Genomic DNA, 19,810 nt, shown 5'->3' with positions numbered 1-19,810 from the left:
GAACTCAAACTAATGATATGAGGATTTTCATAAAAACTTTTCGAAAAGAAACAAATAATTTCAGGGAAGAAAGACCAGATGAAGCAATGTGTACAATCAGCCAGAGCTCGGGCGGTGATTTCCCAAAATATCTCTACTTATTTTATGCGTTGTGCCGAGCTGTTATCTTATGAGTTGATAGAACTGCATGCTAGTTGATAGGCCAACGATCCCTTAGGAAATGTGTGGTAGAGTTACCTGATTTGTGATGCCTTTAGCTTAGGAGGTTGCTTTTATAAGATTAAACATGTATTTCCTAATTGCTTGGTGTATGCTGCATAATTGTACATAGTTAGGATTTTATAGCCTTAGAATGATTGGTTTAACCTTTCTTCCTGTTTCTTGTTTGATTTTAGACTTTAGGTAGAATCATTTATTCGGCTGTCTATCGATTCATGTATTGTGTACGATTGACATACGCGAAGCAAATGGCGAGGATATCAGAAATCTTTGCGAGGCGAAAGAGTGTTTGGGGAGTAGTCTAGGATGTGTGCATAGGTGCTTAGTAGTGGTTCTAAGGAACCTACAGGTGTGGTCGTATAGATACCCTTGAGGAATAGAGTTCTTGTGACTTAGGGTCTTGGGAGGACGACTTGAGACAAATACAAATTGGTGTGGAAGGTAGTAATGGGCCCGTATTACTGAAAGCACAGGATCCGTATGCGACTCAATAAGGAATCTTAGGGAACTAAAGAACTTGTATGAGTGTGTAAGTGTTTGTGTGTGTGCTATAGCCTGCTTCTGAATGTTTTCTTGTATGTTTCAGTATGGTGGTTACCCGAGGTTCGGGCTCTAGTGACCTCGAGAGGTCGGGTGCCAGTGATGATGAGATCCATAGGATAATTGCTGCCGAGGTGGCCGTTGTGATCAGAGAGGCCGTACCAGAGATGTTCGGGTCTATTAATACCATGTTGATTGAGACTTTCGATGAGCGTTATGTTGTCGTCGTTGAGGCTGCTACTGCCACAACCGTTGCCACAGGGGGTGATTTGATGTGGTACCGGGAGTTCAACAACATGAAGCCACCAGAGTTTGACGGGACTAAGGACCCGATTGTTGTGATGAGATGGATTTCTGATGTTGAAGGTTGTTTCTACACTTTCTCCTTTCCGAAGAATCTAAAGGTTAGCTTTGTGTTAAACTTACTTCGCTTGGGAGCGAAGGATTGGTGGAAGTTTGTGGCGGTTGACTATTCTGCTGTGGAGAAGTCAGCAATGACTTAGGACAGATTTACTGAGATGTTCAGAGATGAGTTCGTGCCATTAGTTGGGAGAGAGCGACTGGCCCAGGAGTTCCTTTCATTTAAGTAGAAGACAAAGATGATGACTGAGATTACAAGGATGTTCCATGAGAGGGCCTTGTTTATCCCTGAACACGTGTCATCGGAGCAGGCACATGTAAGCCTGTATCTGAGTATCCTGAGGAAGGATATCTGTGAGTTTGTGGCAAACACCTCATATCGGACATTGGCTAAGTTGCAGGCCAATTCCAGGAGGGGGGAGATCGAGTTGGAGACCCAGGTGAGAGAGGAAAGGGAGGCTCAGTAGAGAGACAGGAGCCTAATGTAGTCGTAGCCGACAGCTAAGCGGTTCAAGTATGTTGATTCAAGAGTTGGAGGCCAGAAGGGTCGCACTTGCAACAAGTGTGGCAAGAGTCATGAGGGTCCATGTCGATCAGGGACTATTTGCTACATGTGTAGAAAGGAGGGGCATATGGTGATGGATTGCCCGAAGGGATTACGAGTTTGCTTTAATTGCAACCGGATAAACCACATGAGTGTCGAGTGTCCTTAACTTGCATCGAGGATGGTTTAGGCTCCTATTCCCCCGAATTTACGTATTACTGACGGCCAGCAGGGGAAGGCCGAGGATCCAAGGGCTCGAGGGAGAGCATTCCAGCTGACAGCAGGGGAGGCCAGAGCGGCACCAGGCGTTGTGGTTGGTATGTGTTTCTTATTTATTATGTTGATTTGATTTATTTATGCTTATGATATTGCTCATGTTAGGTACTTTTCTTGTGATTTTTGTACCTGATCTAGTGTTGTTTGACTCGGGTGCGAGTCGGTCTTTTGTGTCATCATCCTTTTGTCATGGTTTTAGCATTAAGAACGAGGCCTTGAGTCAACCATTGAGGATTTCTATAGTTGATGAACATGAGGTCTCCTCTACTGAAATCTATCGGGGCTGTGTACTGGAGATTTTTGGTGTTGGGTATCGGATAGACCTTACCCTTATTGCGACGGGAGACGTCTGTGTTATTGTGGGTATGGATTTGTTGAGCCGGTTTGGGGATCTGATTGACTATGAGCTGCAGTTGGTGATGGTTCGAGACCCAAGTGAGGGAGTGCTTACCATCTACGGTGACGGTACTAGGGCTGGATCGGCTTTCTGTTCTGCCTCCAGGTTTAAACAGTGTCTACAACATGGGTTCATGGGTTATCTGGCGTATGTGATAGATACTCAGGTTGATGATAAGAGATCGGGTTCTATCTCTGGTTTCCCTATCATGCGTCATTTCCCTGATGTTTTTCCAGAGGAGTTGTTGGGTGAGCCTCCCGAAAGGCAGGTGAAGTTACGGATCAATCTGATCCCTCGTACGGTGTCGATCGCCAAGGCGACATATTGCCTTGCGTCGAACGAGATGCAAGAGTTGTACTCTTAGCTTCATTAGTTTTTGGGAAAGAAGTTTATACGGCCGAGCAGTTCGCCGTGGGGAGCAACAATTCGTTTTGTCAAGAAGGATGGTTTATACCGGATGTGTATTGGCTATCTGGAGTTGAAGAAGTTGACAGTGAAGAACTGTTATCCATTGTTGATGATTGATGATCTCTTCGATCACCTGCATGGGAATCTTAGTTTTCTAAGATCTATCTAAGGTCTAGTTACCATCAGATGAGGGTACGAAAGGAGGATATTCAGAAGACGACTTTTTGAACTCGTTATGGGCATTACGAGTTTGTGGTGATGCCTTTTGGGCTCACCAATACACCGACAACGTTCATGAATCTCATGAATCGGGTGTGTAGACCTATGTTGGACAGATCAGTGATTGTCTTCATCGATAAACAACATGAGGAACATCTATGTGAGATTATTAGGGTTCTGCGGTGGAGAGGTTATATGCCAAGTTCTCCAAATATCATATTTTGTTCCCTTTCATATGGCTTCTCTAAGTCCCAAGAGTATTATACCACATAGATCTAGGAAGTGGTGATGATTTGGGAACCTTGCATGAAGTCATATTGCATCTTTTGACCTAGATTTGGGAAAGGACATGTATAGGGTATACATGTCCATAATGTTTAAATTTTTAGGGTTCATTAGGATCCCTAAAGTGCTTCTGGAAGTTTTGGGTTGAAGATTTCTTGGATTAAGTGCTTAATGGTGTAGTCCCATGCTTAAAGTTGCCTTTTTGGACTTTAGAATTTAGATCTAGAATTAAAGGGGTGTCTTAAGGGATAAAGTTGAAAACTTTATCCATTAAGACCTTGGAAAGGACTAGATATGTGCTTTAGAGCTCTTAAAATTGGAAGATAACAGATTAAGCTTGATTGAGCTGTTTAAACTAGTCCCCATGGCGTGGCCTTAGGCTGCCACAACATGGCGACTGGGGGATCATCGACTGTTTTGGTACTTTGTCATTTTGTGCCCACGACGTGGCCAAGGAAGGCCACGACGTGGAGGGCCACTGTTGGCAATTTTGACTTTATCTTTGACCGTTGACTTTTTTCTTGGGTTGACTTTTGGTAAAAATGGATGCATTTAGTGTGTAGACTAAGATCGGACCTTTTATGTTTTAATAGGAGTATTGTAGCATCTGTTACGTGATTTGAGCTGTGGTCTAGCTGATTTTGTGAGTCAGACGAGTCTTCTTACTATACCGTGTACGATGTGAGTTGTCATTGTGATGGTCGCATTGTGTGGTGGGATGGGCCCATTGGCATGCTCATTGGGTTGGGCCCGTTAGTATGCATGTTGGGTTGTGCCCATTTGTATGTTGAATTGGGCCCATTTATATGTGGGGTTGGGCCCGTTATGATAGGTTGGGCCCGTTGATTTGTATAGTATGTGGTGTTTTGGGGAACTCACTAAGCTTTGTGTTTACAATTTGTATTTTAAACATTTTTAAGGTACTTCCAGATCCAGAGGGAAGGGCATGGCGTGATCGTACTGCATCCCCTAGAGTTTATTTTGCATGGGCTATTTGTGATTTTACAATGATGTTTTGAGAATATTATCACTTTTATTATATTTGTAACAAATGAATGAATATTTGATTAATTAAAAATGGATTTTTTACTATCATTTTGGGACGTTACAAGTTGGTATCAGAGTCTTGGTTTGAGGGATTCAGGCTCACTCTCGGGTGTGTCTGAACTCAAACTGAGGAATTGGTAATCTTTTAAAATGAAATAAGTTGTCTAAAAATATTTTATAAAGAAAGGGGTGCGATGTGTGCAATCAACCTTAGGGTTTTGGTCAAGCTGATTCAAGAGAGTTATGGGAGGGGTAGAATGGTCTTCTACCCATCATTAGAGACGAGATGATGAGAGAGTATTGATTAGGGATGTTATTCTGTTGATAGGAGGAGGCTAGATCGGGTATCCGAGCACGGGAGGTTATCCGATACCGTACGAGGTGAGTCTTCTCACTATATTGTACCTGGAGTGGTACCTATGTGTGACCGGAAGGTCTTATATGCTATGAGATGTATGTGTTGTATGTTGTTATATGATATGGATGTGGTATGTATGTTATGAATGTTAAGGACTGGAAGGTCATTATGCTAAGGACCGGAAGGTCATTATGGTATGGACCGGAAGGTCAACATGATAGGGAGGTTATCCGATACCGTACGAGGTGAGTCTTCTCACTATACTGTACCTGGAGTGGTACCTATGTGTGACCGGAAGGTCTTATATGCTATGAGATGTATGTGTTGTATGCTGTTATATGATATGGATGTGGTATGTATGTTATGAATGTTAAGGAACGGAAGGTCATTATGCTAAGGACCGGAAGGTCATTATGGTATGGACCGGAAGGTCAACATGATATGGACCGGAAGGTCATTACGGGTAGGACCGGAATGTCTACCAGGGTTGTGGGACGGAAGTCCTCTGAGACACAGCGACCGGAAGGTCTTATAGCCTTGAGTGGCGTATGTGCGTATGTGGTATTTTGGGGAACTCACTAAGCATTTATGCTTACAATTGTTGTGTTATGTGTTTCAGGTACTAGCGAGGATCGCGGGAAGGCGCCGGCATGATCCGTACACACTCATGAAGTTTATGTCTTGAGATTCTGGGATATGTTTTGTTATGATAACATTGGATACATTATGTTTTGATAATACCTTATGAATAAAAGTATGTTTTAAAAATGAAAAATTGTTTTGGAAATTTACGTTGTTACAAGTTGGTATCAGAGCCTTGGTTTGAGGGATTCGGATGCACCTTCGGGCGTACCTGAACTCAAACTGAGGATTTGAGAAGGTTTTTCATAAAAAGGAACAATTTTTCTAAAAGAGTAAAAGACTTTGAGAAAAGCAGAAAGGAGCAGTGTGTACGATCAGTCAGCGCCCGAACGGTGATTTCCCAAAATACCCTTACATTATGTATTATGAGATATGATATGATATGCTATGCATGCTAGAGTAGGCTAGGTATTCATATTAGGACTAGAGTGGCCTGATTTGTGATGCCTTAGCCTAGGAGATTACTGCTGCTATGTGATGCTTCGAGAGTGAGTAGGTAGCGGTGAGGAGCTTATGAGAGGTCTACCGAAGGGTAGCCTATGCTTAGCGAGGTGTAGAGTACTTGTGATCTGGGATCCTAGGAGGAGGACTTGGGATGAATACTGATGCGGTGTGAAAGGTAGTATAGGGCCCGTACTACTGAAAACACTGGATCAGTGAGCAGTCCAAGTAAGAATCCTTAGGGTACCAAGGAACAAGTAGGGTTGGGTGATCGAGTGCGAGTATACTCGATCGAGTCTCTGGTATCTTCGTGTTGTGTTTCAGAGACATCATGGTTGGTACACCACACACACCGGAGAGCAGCGATGTTAGCGATGAGGAGATTCGCCGTATGATTCATGACGAGATGACCGTGGCGATCCGGAAGGCTAATCCGGAGGATTTTAAGTAGCGGATTGAGAAGTGATGTCATGGTTCGAGTACCATGATAAGTAGCGGATTGAGAAGTGATGTCATGGTTCGAGTACCATGAGAAGTAGCGGATTGAGAAGTGATGTCATGGTTCGAGTACCATGATAAGTAGCGGATTAAGAAGTGATGACATGGTTCGAGTACCATGATAAGTAGCGGATTGAGAAGTGATGTCATGGTTCGAGTACCATGATAAGTAGCGGATTGAGAAGTGACGTCATGGTTCGAGTACCATGAGTTGTAGCAGGTCGAGAGGTGATGTCATGGTTCGAGTGCCATGATGTGAGGTGGAATAAGAAGAGGGAACATGGTTCGAGTACCATGACTCGTAGAAGATTAAGAGGAGATAACATGGTGCAGGTACCATGATTCATAGCAGATCGAGAGGTAGCCACGCGGTTTGAGTACCATGATATGTGGCGGTTAGTATTTCTGTTTTTACCGGTTATTCCGTGGGGATTGTCTAGACTGAGATCAGAGGTGAATGAGTATGGGGCCAGAAGGCCTTGATGAACTAGTTTTAGTGGAGCATCCCTTGAAAAGGGAAATCGAGTGAGCTCCGAGGGATTGTTGGTGATATGCCAGTTGGAGTTGCAAGACTCAGGGATGAGTAGGGATGGTGCGTTATGGGAGAATACGGTTTGGGCTGGGCGACCGGCCGATAGTGGAGAGGTCACTTTCTGTGACCCGAGTGGTGCTATTTCCGTTTTCTGTGGGAGACGTAAGAGGTAATGAGATTTCGGTTTTTGAGTTTGGGGGTGAGCCATGTGGGATTGCACGGATGGTGATCTCCAACCAGAGTATATGGCAGTAGATCTGCCGCGAGATAAAGATATAGCTTGAACAGGTCGTCAATGGGGGCTGAGATGGTCAAGGACCAGGATACACCCTAATTGAGTATAGTAGGGCATGTGTTAGCTGCAGCGTCGGACGATCCAGAGGAGTATATCAGGGCGGTGGCCCTTATTGTCTTTGATGGGTATTAAGAGTGGAAATATGGTTTCTGCTCTTATGATAAGTGGCGTGATGGAACGTTGGTTGAGGAGTCGATGATGAGGAGTACGGTAGATCATTACTTCCAGACTAAGAGTCAGGGTTAATACTGGACAGTTGGGAGGTCCGGTGATGGAATGGTGTGAGATTCTGAATGACTAGAGGCAGTCATGGTGGGAAGTTCTGAGGATTTCATCTGAGTTTCAGGGCATTTGGAGCTGCTCGATCTCTGTCAAGAGATCATCGAGCGTTGCGTAGCACCTTCCAAGAGTAGGTGTGGTGATTACTGGTGGAAACAGTCAGTGTGATAGGTTGCTGGCACGCCGATTGGGGATGGTTCGAACCCTAAGTGGGGGAGAACCAGGTATTTTATTGAGGGGATCAGAGATTCGATCGAGAATGGTTAAAAGATCTGGATATAGAGACCGGCGGTGCGAATTCATTGAGCCCAAGGTTGTTGGTGATTGAGACGAGGTGCAGAGCGAGATAATGCATGTGTTATGTTTGAAAAGTATGAGTGCCTCCACGGCAAGTGGCCGTTGATCGGAGACCTTGGGGTGAACGGGAATTCTTCAAGGTCATAATGGTGAATTCGAGATGGTTGGCTCGTAGGGTGAGTTCGGCGGTTGAGAAATTCTGGTTCAATAATGGGGCTGTTATTCAGCTTGGAAAGGGCAGAAGTTGATTAGACAACCAATTTCAGGTTGTGGAACAGGAAGATCAGTGGATGAGACGAGACGTCATGAGGTCCTATGAGGTGTATCGAGGTATCCGAATTTAATGCATTGGATTTCGGATAATTTTGAGTCTTGAGTGGAGACGGCAAGTGGTGGGTCAAGCATCGATGATTCCAGTGGGAGCCCTTTCGCTTAATGACAGCAAGTGAGATTTTCCAAGAATATGGATCGTAGCAGGGAAGGGTGTTTTGTTATGACGGTTGCCGCCAGATATAGTGATGCATCATTTGGGTAAGTGCATGAACCTATCTATGATTGATCCGCAGATTGTGAATCAGCCAGAGGTTGTTGTGATGCTACGGGAAGCCGTAGTACTCACTAGTCAGAGGTTGTTGTGATGCTACGAGAAGCTGTAGTACTCACTAGTCAGAGGTTGTTGTGATGCTATGGGAAGACGTAGTACTCACTAGTCAGAGGTTGTTGTGATGCTACGGGAAGCCGTAGTACTCACTAGTCAGAGGTTGTTGTGATGCTACGGGAAGCCGTAGTACTCACTAGTCAGAGGTTGTTGTGATGCTACGGGAAGCCGTAGTACTCACTAGTCAGAGGTTGTTGTGATGCTACGGGAAGCCGTAGTACTCACTAGTCAGAGGTTGTTGTGATGCTACGGGAAGCCGTAGTACTCACTAGTCAGAGGTTGTTGTGATGCTACGGGAAGCCGTAGTACTCACCAGTCAGTGAGAGGTTGTGGTGATACCGCGGGAAGCAGTAGTATTCACCAGTCAGTGAGAGGTTGATGTGATGCTACGGGAAGACGTAGTACACACTAGTCAGCGAGAAGTTGTCATGATAAGGTACTCTTTGATCAGAGCATGGCGCATAAGAGTTTTAGGCATGGGGTGGCCCTAATTTATGAGTTTTTGGGAACCTGGTGGTCGGACCAGGGGCGAGACCGGGGTCTCCTCAATGATAGGGAGTCATTATGTTCTGAGTAAGGTATGGTCATCGCAATCTGAAATAATGGGATAAGTGAGGTACGCATGGGTTGCGGGAAATAAGTTCTGAGTTGAGTGCTTTGTTGGGACGAGTGGTTCCAACTCTGGGTCGGACCAAACTCTCGAGTTTGAGTTTGACTCTGGTGGTGCGTTGGATAGACGAGATGAGATTTCTGGATTCGGAGGTGAGTTCCATGTTGAGGAGTATTGTTTGTCATCTGATGTCTTAGACCTGTGTGGGTCAGTACTCGGGTACGGGAGGTACCGCAAGTCGCATGGAACGATGAGTAACAGATGACAGAGGTCGGGGTTGAGTCGATCTCCAGTTGGGGAGGTAGCATTCGCTTAGGGTTAAGTGAACTTCGTTATTTGTGTGTCACATTGGGCCGATGTGGCTATAGTAAGAAGAAAACCATGGAGACGGTTGGGATAATGCAACGGATGACCCTGGAGGTTCAACTGTTGGGTCGAGATCAGATCTGGTACTCAGTGTTAAAAAGGGATATGAAGGATGCAACCGAGGCTTATGATTTTAGATGTCTGAGGACTTCTGAGTGAGCACGATTCTCTTGTGTCATAGAACAGGATGTTGAAAGTTTATTGTTCGGATGGATTCTGATAGTAGTTCAGTGGATGAGCCCTGGTGGGATGTAAACCCTTTCGTTTCTTGGGGCGTGATTCGGACTGTTTTGGTATGTTGGTATAAGCGATCGGTAGCCGATTGTCGGATTTTGTCTTGTGAGAATCAGAGGAGCAGGGAGTTATCAGGGTTTGATGTTCGAAGAGTGAATATCATGGTGATAGCGTGAGTGGAGGGTCTGGCGGCAGGCCAGGCCACTAGAGTTTCCCGATTCTGGGAAGGTCAAGAAGGTGTATTTTAGCAACAGAGGGGCCGGTTTTGTTCCAAATTTGGAGTTCCTGGTCGGATCCAGGTATTCATGGGGAAGGATATCGTTTTGGTGTGAGAACCTCTCAGTGGTGCTTTTCGAGTGTTTGGTTTTCATCTATGTGGGTGAGGAGCGATTTCGAGGGCGAAATCTATTTCAAGTGGGGGAGAATTGTAACATCCGGATTTCCAGGCATGACGATTTGAGTATTTCTTTTTGAGTTATAAGGAGGGACTCGACGAGTCGACGCCTAGACTCGTCGAGTAGGATCGCGATTTGCTGCCTGGATTAATGAAGGGACTCGACGAGTCGATGGGTGGACTTGACGAGTCCGCGCTGTGGACAGAAACCCTAAATCTTTGGGCTTGTGCCCCATTTAAGGGTCCTTATAGCCCTCAATTGCGGCTACCAGTCCAGAGAGAGAAACCCTAGAGAGCTTGAACGAGTTGTGTGAGAGAGAAAGCCATTTCAACCCTTTTTGGTGTTGTTTTGCAAAGAAGAAGGTGTTTCCAGCTAGAGGAGGACAAGAGGGTTGCTAATCCGTGGTTTCCAAGCTTGGATCTACAGTGTTGAGGTAGCAAATCGATCCTTTCTCTGTTTGGTTTAAGATCCTTGAATTTTAGGGTTTTCTATACCCTTTATTGGCTTGAAATGTTGAGTATGTTGTCCCTTTGAGTGTTAGACTCTGGATCTGGACCTCTAGAGGTCCAGAGGGCCTTATCCATTCTGCTTTATGTTGGTTCATGGAGGGAATGAGACTATGTTGCCATTTTAGAAGCCATTTCACCAAGGAAAGCCTTGTGTGCGTTGCATGAATGTCAAGACTGAGCCTTTACGTGGTTACCGTGTTTGGGAAGGTCAGATCTATAGGTTAGAGAAGCAGATCTGACCTCAGAAGGTCATTTGAGTGTTGCCATGGAAGCAACTCGCCGAGTTCATAAGTGGACTCGACGAGTCGAGTCGGGGTTGCCCCGCGATTCGTGACAGAGTAACCCGTCGAGTGAAGGGATGACTCGACGTGCCAAGTGAGGCTAGAAGGATTCAAAGGACCCGCATGGACTCACCGAGTCGCCCATGTACACTCGACGAGTCGGGTCAAAGTTTGACCGTTGACTTCAATTGACCTTAGGGTTTTGGTCAAGCTGATTCAAGAGAGTTCTGGGAGGGGTAGAATGGTCTTCTACCCATCATTAGAGACGAGATGATGAGAGAGTATTGATTAGGGATGTTATTCTGTTGATAGGAGGAGGCTAGATCGGGTATCCGAGCATGGGAGGTTATCCGATACCGTACGAGGTGAGTCTTTTCACTATACTGTACCTGGAGTGGTACCTATGTGTGACTGGAAGGTCTTATATGCTATGAGATGTATGTGTTGTATGCTGTTATATGATATGGATGTGGTATGTATGTTATGAATGTTAAGGACTGGAAGGTCATTATGCTAAGGACCGGAAGGTCATTATGGTATGGACCGGAAGGTCAACATGATAGGGAGGTTATCCGATACCGTACGAGGTGAGTCTTCTCACTATACTGTACCTGGAGTGGTACCTATGTGTGACCGGAAGGTCTTATATGCTATGAGATGTATGTGTTGTATGCTGTTATATGATATGGATGTGGTATGTATGTTATGAATGTTAAGGACCGGAAGGTCATTATGCTAAGGACCGGAAGGTCATTATGGTATGGACCGGAAGGTCAACATGATATGGACCGGAAGGTCATTACGGGTAGGACTGGAAGGTCTACCAGGGTTGTGGGACGAAAGTCCTCTGAGACACAGCGACCGGAAGGTCTTATAGCCTTGAGTGGCGTATGTGCGTATGTGGTATTTTGGGGAACTTACTAAGCATTTATGCTTACAGTTGTTGTGTTATGTGTTTCAGGTACTAGCGAGGATCGCGGGAAGGCGTCGGCATGATCCGTACACACTCATGAAGTTTATGTCTTGAGATTCTGGGATATGTTTTGTTATGATAACATTGGATACATTATGTTTTGATAGTACCTTATGAATAAAAGTATGTTTAAAAAATGAAAAATTGTTTTGGAAATTTACGTTGTTACAGTTCGGAGCTGTGAGTCGTTCCAGTCGTGTTCTTTTATCAGAGGTAAATGGGGAAGAAGATGTTATAGTTTCACTTTTGGTCCCTGTTACTTTCGCAGCTTGGCAGTTTTAGCTCAAATTCAGAATAGGTTACAATTCAAATGGATAATGATGCTGAATTACCTGTTCTGTCCCCTGAATTTCAGCAAGTGACAGTTTCTGCCAAATTTTCGAAAATGTTTACAAAATTAAGGGATGGTGAACAAATTTGGATTTTTAATGTGCATATTTTTTTGTGAACAGAAAGTTATGGATTCCGACAAGTCTTGGTGGTTCGGAAAGTCGTTGTTCATGATAACGTCAAATATTTAGGACTTTTTCGGATTTTAAACTTCAATGTTTATTTCATTTTTTCGTGGGGGAGCATAATATTTGTTTATCCATTCAAGATCATTCTCATGACCATTTGAAGGTTTTATAATCACGTTTTTTATTATAAATAGCGAGAGAATTTGATATGGTCATTCGAAATTGGATTGTGACTTTTCAAATTTGAAGATTTTTTATGAAACTTGTGGTAGTAATATGAAGGTAGATTTTACAAAAGAAGTTCTTCATCGAGCTCATCTAAAGCTTTTACAGAGAAGTAGCTTTTACATAAGTAGTTCTTCATCGAGCTCGTCTAAAGCCTTGATATATATCCGACTTCTAGTATTTTCTCGATCAAGTGATGTTACAAATATTAAATTTGGTTTGTTACATGATATTTTTTAGTGGTTTATATCATTAGCTTATTTGAAGATCATTGTGAATTGGAGGGGGAGTTCTTCAAAGACAAGAAGTGATTTTGTTTTGTAATTCTGAAATGGGTTTTTATGGCGGGTTTGGCTTTCTTGAATATCTTTGGGATTACATTAGAAAATGAAGTTTAAAAACATTACTTCAATGCTTGGTTTATATATATATATACATATATATATATATATATATATATATATATATATATATATATATATATATATATATATATATATATATATATATCCTAGAACCCATTTTTGAAGACTATTGAAGAATCAAGATTCGTGGATCGCTTTTGATATTCCTCGACGCGAGATCTTTTCTTATTTGCTAGATGCTTGTTTTGGAAGTTGAAGACTTGTCATCCATTCCATACTTTGAGGGGGAGAATATAAGGTTCAAAGTACTCCATGGATTATGGCAATGGGCCCCCTTGATGAAGTGTAGGTTAAAAGCCCAAGACTTGTCTTTTGCCCTATATATTGTCATGTATTATTCATAATTAGGGTTAAGAGTGAGGCAAAATGTAGCCGCCAAACATAATGAGGTTTATTAGGTAGAGTTAGATTCTTTAGTCTATTCTTAAAGTGTAATTTATTCCTCATGTTCTTGAATAAATCGTTTGATCATTCAACATATCTTCATAATTGTGTTCGTTCTTATTTTCCGCATTTTGTTCATCAAATCGTTCTTAGGGTTTTGACCCAACACCACACATGTTGCTATGTTATATGTTTTGCATGCTAGGAGTTAGCATAAGGACATGTTCAAGGTTGCACAATAGAACGCCTATTAGGAGATATGCCTATTAAGTAGGATGTTTGTTGATGTTTTATGGCCTATAGAGTCTTATTTCTCGAATGTTGCTTGCTTTGTGCTTTGTAGGGCTCATATTGATGTTAATTAACTATTAAATGAATACATTTAGTTACATGCTGCAAAGGTTAAATAATCTTAGAGTGATTGATTTGGCCTTATTGCGCAACTCTTGTTTGAGTCCAACCATTGTAGGGTTGAGTATTTTAGTAGGAGGATTATTTAAGTTTTGTTTCATGTAATTGTATTCATGTAGTAATTAGCTTACATTAATAGGATTTTTTCAACTGCTGATGGAAGCGTGAGGTAGGAATCCTAGGAGAGACTAGGAAGTGTTTTAGTAGGTTTGGTGTGCTGTTTAGCGGGTATTGGGAGTATCAGTATGAGAAGGTGACTCAGAGGATTCAGGATGATTCTTGAGGAAAGTATGGATAAGTGTGGAAGATAGTATTGGGCCCGTACTATTGAGAGCACGAGATTCATACTCGAATTGGAGAAAGTTACGAGGATTCTAAGAAGCCTGTAGAATGAGGAATTCCTTGGGCATGTTCTGATCATCTGTATGGTTGCATTTCAGTATGGTGATGAGCACTCGTGGAGGGGGATCTGGTTCTAGTTCAAGTTCAAGTTTTGGCTGAGTAGAATTGATGAGAGGATTCACGAGTTCATTTCGTATGAGATCACCCGCAATATTTTGTATGCGACTCTTGTGATGTTTGGCATTCCATGCTGAGATTCCAATGGGACAGTTGGGGGAACAGACTCTCTCTTTTCGGGAGTTCAAGGCTTATAGAGCCACAAATTTCTTCGAGAAGAAGGACCCTATTGTTAGTAGGCGATGGATTGATGACATGGAGAATGCTCAACGGACTAGCTTTTACCATAAGGGATAGAAGTTAGGATTTGCATATTGCCTTCTAAGAGATGGAGCCCGCGACTAATGGGATGAAGTTGGTCACTCCTTGGGAGCAGAGGTCATGGCGGCCATGTCTTGGAAAAACTTCATGACGAGATTTAGGGCAGAGTTTTCACCAGCCATTGAGGTGCAACAGTTGGCGAGTGAATTTTTTGTGACACCAGTCAAATTTAGGTCAAAAATAAATTGATCAATAATTGTAATTGGGATGAACCAAGTGGTAGAGATTGTAACAAGGTTTCCAAAAATATAAAGAACACTGAAATCCGAGTTATAACGAAGAAGTTATGACCAATCGAAAATCCGCGACAAAACCGGCAAAACACTGTTCAGTGTAAAAAATGAATTTTCGATAAAAGGATTTTTAGCCTTAACAATATAAAGGAAGGTTGTAGAATATGTTAAACCGAGAACGTTCATAAAAAGAACGTAAAAATCTGACTTCGTATGAGGAAGTTATGATTTTTCTAAGTTTCGGTTTAGCAGTAGACAGCTAAAAATTCGAAATATAAATCGATCGATATTTAGCCGACACAACTTGAACAAGAATCGTCCGGTCCTCTCCTGATCCGACACGCATCCGAGAACCGCCTCCAACTTCGCTCCTCCTTCTGACGCGTGGCTGCTGACTCGCCTTCGCATGAGCCAGGTGTCTGAGCCCTCGCCACCTGTCCGATGACACACCTCCTCGGCCGAACCCTCGCACCCCTATATAAAGGGTGCGAGACTTCTCGGATTTGAGAGGTTTTTCAACCCAAATTTCACCATTTTTCACCTTTTCACCCCCTAAACTTTCTCACGACCCCCCAAGGCCCCAATATCGTGTCTAAAACCCGAAGAAAGCCCCAGAGCCCCGGAATTCTTGAGAAGCTAACCTCTTTCCAGTCGAAGTGCTGCCCGCATAAAGCCCGATTTTTACTCAATAACTCGCGGTTTCTTCGAGAAAGAGCATCTATAGAAACGAAACGCTGCCCAAATCACCACTTATCAAAGTGAGTTCATACCCCTATAATTTACCTTTTTAATGGTTTTTAAATGCTTTTTAGGGGGAATACAAGTTTAACACAATATTAAATTGTGTTAATAACTGTATGTGATAATAATCACACAAAGGCTTTCCTTATGCTTTTAAGGATTACCAAATACTTCCAAAATTACTTAAAGCCATGTTAAATCTTTAAAGTCATGTAAACTCCGTTAAATTCTTTGAAAAAGATTTTATAAACTATTTCAAATTATAAATGCCAAAATCATGTTTATATATGTATAAATATATAAATAAGATTTGAAGGGCTTAGGACTAATGAATTATCTTATTTCCTTTTCCTTGTTTGGATGTGGAATTAAGGTGGGGTTATTTGTCCGAAGGTCGTTTCCTTCTTAAATATATATATATATATATATATATATATATATATATATATATATATATATATATATATATATATATATATATATATATATTATACATATTTGAGTATAAAAGGTTACTCCTTTCGGTATCATTACCTTTGTATCATGCTGAGCAAAGGTGTTCATCCATGAGAAATCATGCTAATCAGATAGAACATACATATTATAATATGTATAACTTATGATTCAGAACTAAATATACAAGTATGATTCACGATTGTATACTTTCCAAGGAAATTACCAAAAATCATTTTACTATACCATGATATGTATAATACCTTTAATATATGAACAACATATTAAAGAAGTAATAATACATCATATCGGGTTTGCATTAATAAAGGTACAACACAGAGTACCATGGTTAGCAAACACGGGGTAATAATACATCATACCGGGTTTGCATTAACAAAGGTACAAATACAACGTACCAGGGTTAGCAATCACGGGGTAATAATACATCATACCGGGTTTGCATTAACAAAGGTACAAATACAACGTACCAGGGTTAGCAATCACAGGGTAATAATACAGCATACCGGGTTTGCATTAACAAAGGTACAATACAAAGTACCAGGGTTAGCAATCACGGGGTAATAATACATCGTAAATCTCGTTGAAACAATAAATTTGTGAGACTCTTCATGGTGTACTTATCTAAGTACGACTTTAAGTACTGACTTATTAACCAGAATCTCTTGTAGGGAGAGCTTGAATTTGTGTATAGATCTATATGGGACTGACAATCCCGCACCTTTACTGTTCGCTACAGTTTGGCCGGCAGGCCTAGGGTGTCAAGTATCATATCGTTTCCGACGCCTGAAGAACGTCGCAACAGGCATATCAGTCATATTATTATGGTTAATAGAACTCACATGGATAAAACAACGAGTAAATTACTAAGTAATATACTTCTCTTAAAACAGTAAGAAAAGATAATTACATCCTGACCAAATATACCTTCTGTTCGTTTTTGCTTACAGTAAAAGCTACGTATCATGAAATCAAGTATGGAAAATATACTTGAACTTCTGGTTTTGGAATATTTAAAACCACAAAGCAGTATTATGGATAATATAATATTTTCCAGGATTAATACTAAGGTTTTTACTGTAGAACGGATATAACTAAGTATACTTTTACAAATGAAACGGTTTATGGGATTAAACCACTTTTACAAAGGAAACGGTTTATGGAATTAAACCACTTTTACAAAGGAAACGGTTTATGGGATTAAACCACTTTTACAAATGAAACGGTTTATGGGATTAAACCACTTTTACAAATGGGAACTTAGTCATTCACCTTCTGTAAACTAGTATAATATAAAGGACCTTTAGTAGTTAATTCTATAATTCCTTAGTTTTTACATCAAAGTTATACATAAGTAATATCCGATTGACAGTGAAATGTGTGACTTCTGCCTTACTTCCTGTTCCTTGTTTGGTTGTGGGCTTAGGGCAGATACACCCATTTAACTGTCCATTCGATATTGGGTTATATATAATTAGTATAAACTAAGTAATTACAGAGGGAAACTATTTAGGTTATCAGTTAATCACCTCAAGAAATATAGGATTTTCTGGAGGAACCAGTGAACTTATCCAAAGAACTTAGGGTATACTTAACAGAACTAAAATACTTGTGAACTCACCAGCTTAAATGCTGATCTACTCTTTCCAAATAACTTGTATTCTCAGGAATCCAGTAGACAGGTACACTCCTGAAGCTTTTGAGAAGACTACCTAGTACCGTACCGCGACTCTTGTCTTCTACTGTACCTACTTTGGTGTTTGAATATGTAATGTTTAAACACTTATGTAAAACTTATACTTATTAATGCAATGGTTGTTTGTACTTTGATTACTATATTGCATGTGTTGTGATACTTACCTGAAGTCCTCCGCCCCCGAACGTTTCCGCCGTTCCGGTTTGGGGGTGTGACAGATTGGTATCAGAGCAGTGTTTATAGTGAACTCAGTATATCAGTCATAAAAGATATACAACTATAAACACATGGGGATAAAAACACTCTGACCAAGAGTTATACTTTAAAAATATAAAAATATTTTATAAAAGTATAAGTACATGCAGAATATATATACTAGAATGAGTATCACAAGAAGAACAAAACAAAAGTATTTGGATGTTGGACATTGCAGTTAAACCTAGACAGTGACGTAATCATATCTGGGATCAATATAGCTTGATCAACTATATTCATTTGAGATATGACCAACATGTGTTTGGGGAGTGATTGTAGTGTTGCAACAAGTCTAAAACTTACCTAAGTACCAGAAGAATTCTAGAACCAAACATAAAGATTAAAATACTATCGGAAATTTTAGGATGCCATAACGAGAAAACTGAAAACTTGTCAAGTTCTTATATCTAGAAGTCCAAGAATCAAACTTATAATCAAAATACCATGGAGGTATTTTAGATACCATAAATAACTTTGGGGAAATGATTAAAAAGATCTTTTCTGATAAGTCTATAATACTAAGTGGATATGTTAAGGTTATATATAGCCGAGATTTTATAGACTTAGAATATGTGATTTTCACTCTACTTCCTTTTCCTTGTTTGGATGTGGTTTTAGAGTAGGATTACTTATTCAAAGGTCTATTTGATCTGGATTATATATAATCGGTACACACCATGTGATTATAGAAGGACCAGAAAGAATCACCTTCGTAAAAATTTAAATTTTCTTATAGATTCTTTAGACATTCCCATTCTCGTGTAAACCCCTTAGATAAACGTAGTTACTCCAGCAATCAATAGAATAGTCAAGGAGGATCCAACAGAATTTCATTAGGAAAATTCCGAGAAAGAAACAGATGATAAGTAAATAAACTATAGAAATCATTTAGTGCCCTTACTCCGAGATTCAAAATCTTCATTACGAAGTAATGGGGATCAGTGTTAGAATCGGAAGTAAGACAGCTCGGGAATTCAATATACATACAGAGGATAAGGACACCCTATAGATACCAGGAGGAAACAAATCATTACCAACCAGAATAGAACAGAGAACAAAAGAAAACCACGTGTGATTCATGTGAAGTGTTTGAGCGCCTTTTCATCTAAGTAATAACTAGTAAATCGATTCAACCTAGTGAGTTAGTGATTTCATTACTCACATTAGGTTTTGAGCTTATCCTCTTTTCCTGTCACGACTAATAACAATAAATCAGATCACGAAATCTTAATTGATAGTGATTACTTCTCAAATTCATAAGTCTATTTTATGTAGACACTGTTATGAATTGTTTTCGAATATTTTCGAAAATTGGAAAACGATATCCACCAAACGAAGGTAACTTAGTTCGGATGATACTCGGTTCATAACCATTCTAGAAACTTATTTTTGTTCCTTACCAGGACTGCATCATAGGGATGCAGGTCGAATTATTAAGAACAATATAACAAAACGAAAGATTTATACATAGATACAAATGGTTAGAATACATCTAGAGACAATGATAGTCGCTCACGAGCTCATTTTCTTATCATGAAACAGAATCATGCCTCCGAAGGAATGTAACCAACCCACCGGTAAAACACCAATCCTTCAAATAGATGCGGCTACGTTTCAAGCTGCGGTCACAGCAGCTGTAGCAGCTGTCATGGCACACCTTAATGCTAACAATGCAAATGTTAGTAGTAATGCTATCGGTAACCCCGATCGTGGTGATGGCCAAGTACAGCAACGAGCACCTACTTGTAAGGACACTTTGAACCTTAAGCCTAATATCCTGAAACGAAAGTTCGAGAACAAGAAAGGGAGTTGTTCAACTCAAGAACCTAACAGAGGGCAACGACCTGGGGCAGTCAATACCCCCATCAACCATGTTATTCTAGCACCGACCACGCCGTACTTAGGAAACCTCCCACACTGCAGCAAGTGCAACTACCATCATCATGGAGTTTGCCGAGAGCTGCATTGCAATAGATGCAACATAAAGGGGCATACCGCCCGCATCTGTAGAACTCCGGTTGAGTTCATCACTTCAACTATCAATGTTGGAACCATTCCCATATGTCAC

At 41.2% G+C, this 19,810-nt stretch overlaps 1 protein-coding gene across 1 annotated transcript; it reads left to right on the top strand.

Moving 5' to 3' along the window:
- Positions 1–947: 947 nt before the first annotated feature.
- On the top strand, positions 948–2,700 carry LOC145113300 (uncharacterized). The gene is made up of 2 exons (XM_079049408.1): positions 948–1,125; positions 2,045–2,700. Exons 1-2 carry the CDS (start codon positions 948–950, stop codon positions 2,698–2,700), a joined length of 834 nt encoding a protein of 277 aa, XP_078905534.1.
- Positions 2,701–19,810: the final 17,110 nt, after the last annotated feature.

This window comes from Lactuca virosa, chromosome 5 (genome assembly GCF_052849685.1).
Source record: "Lactuca virosa cultivar CGN04683 chromosome 5, Lactuca_virosa_CGN04683_v6, whole genome shotgun sequence".
Taxonomy (NCBI): domain Eukaryota; kingdom Viridiplantae; phylum Streptophyta; class Magnoliopsida; order Asterales; family Asteraceae; genus Lactuca; species Lactuca virosa.
Note: the sequence above shows the minus strand (reverse complement) of the source record. Positions and strands in the feature narration are given on the sequence as shown.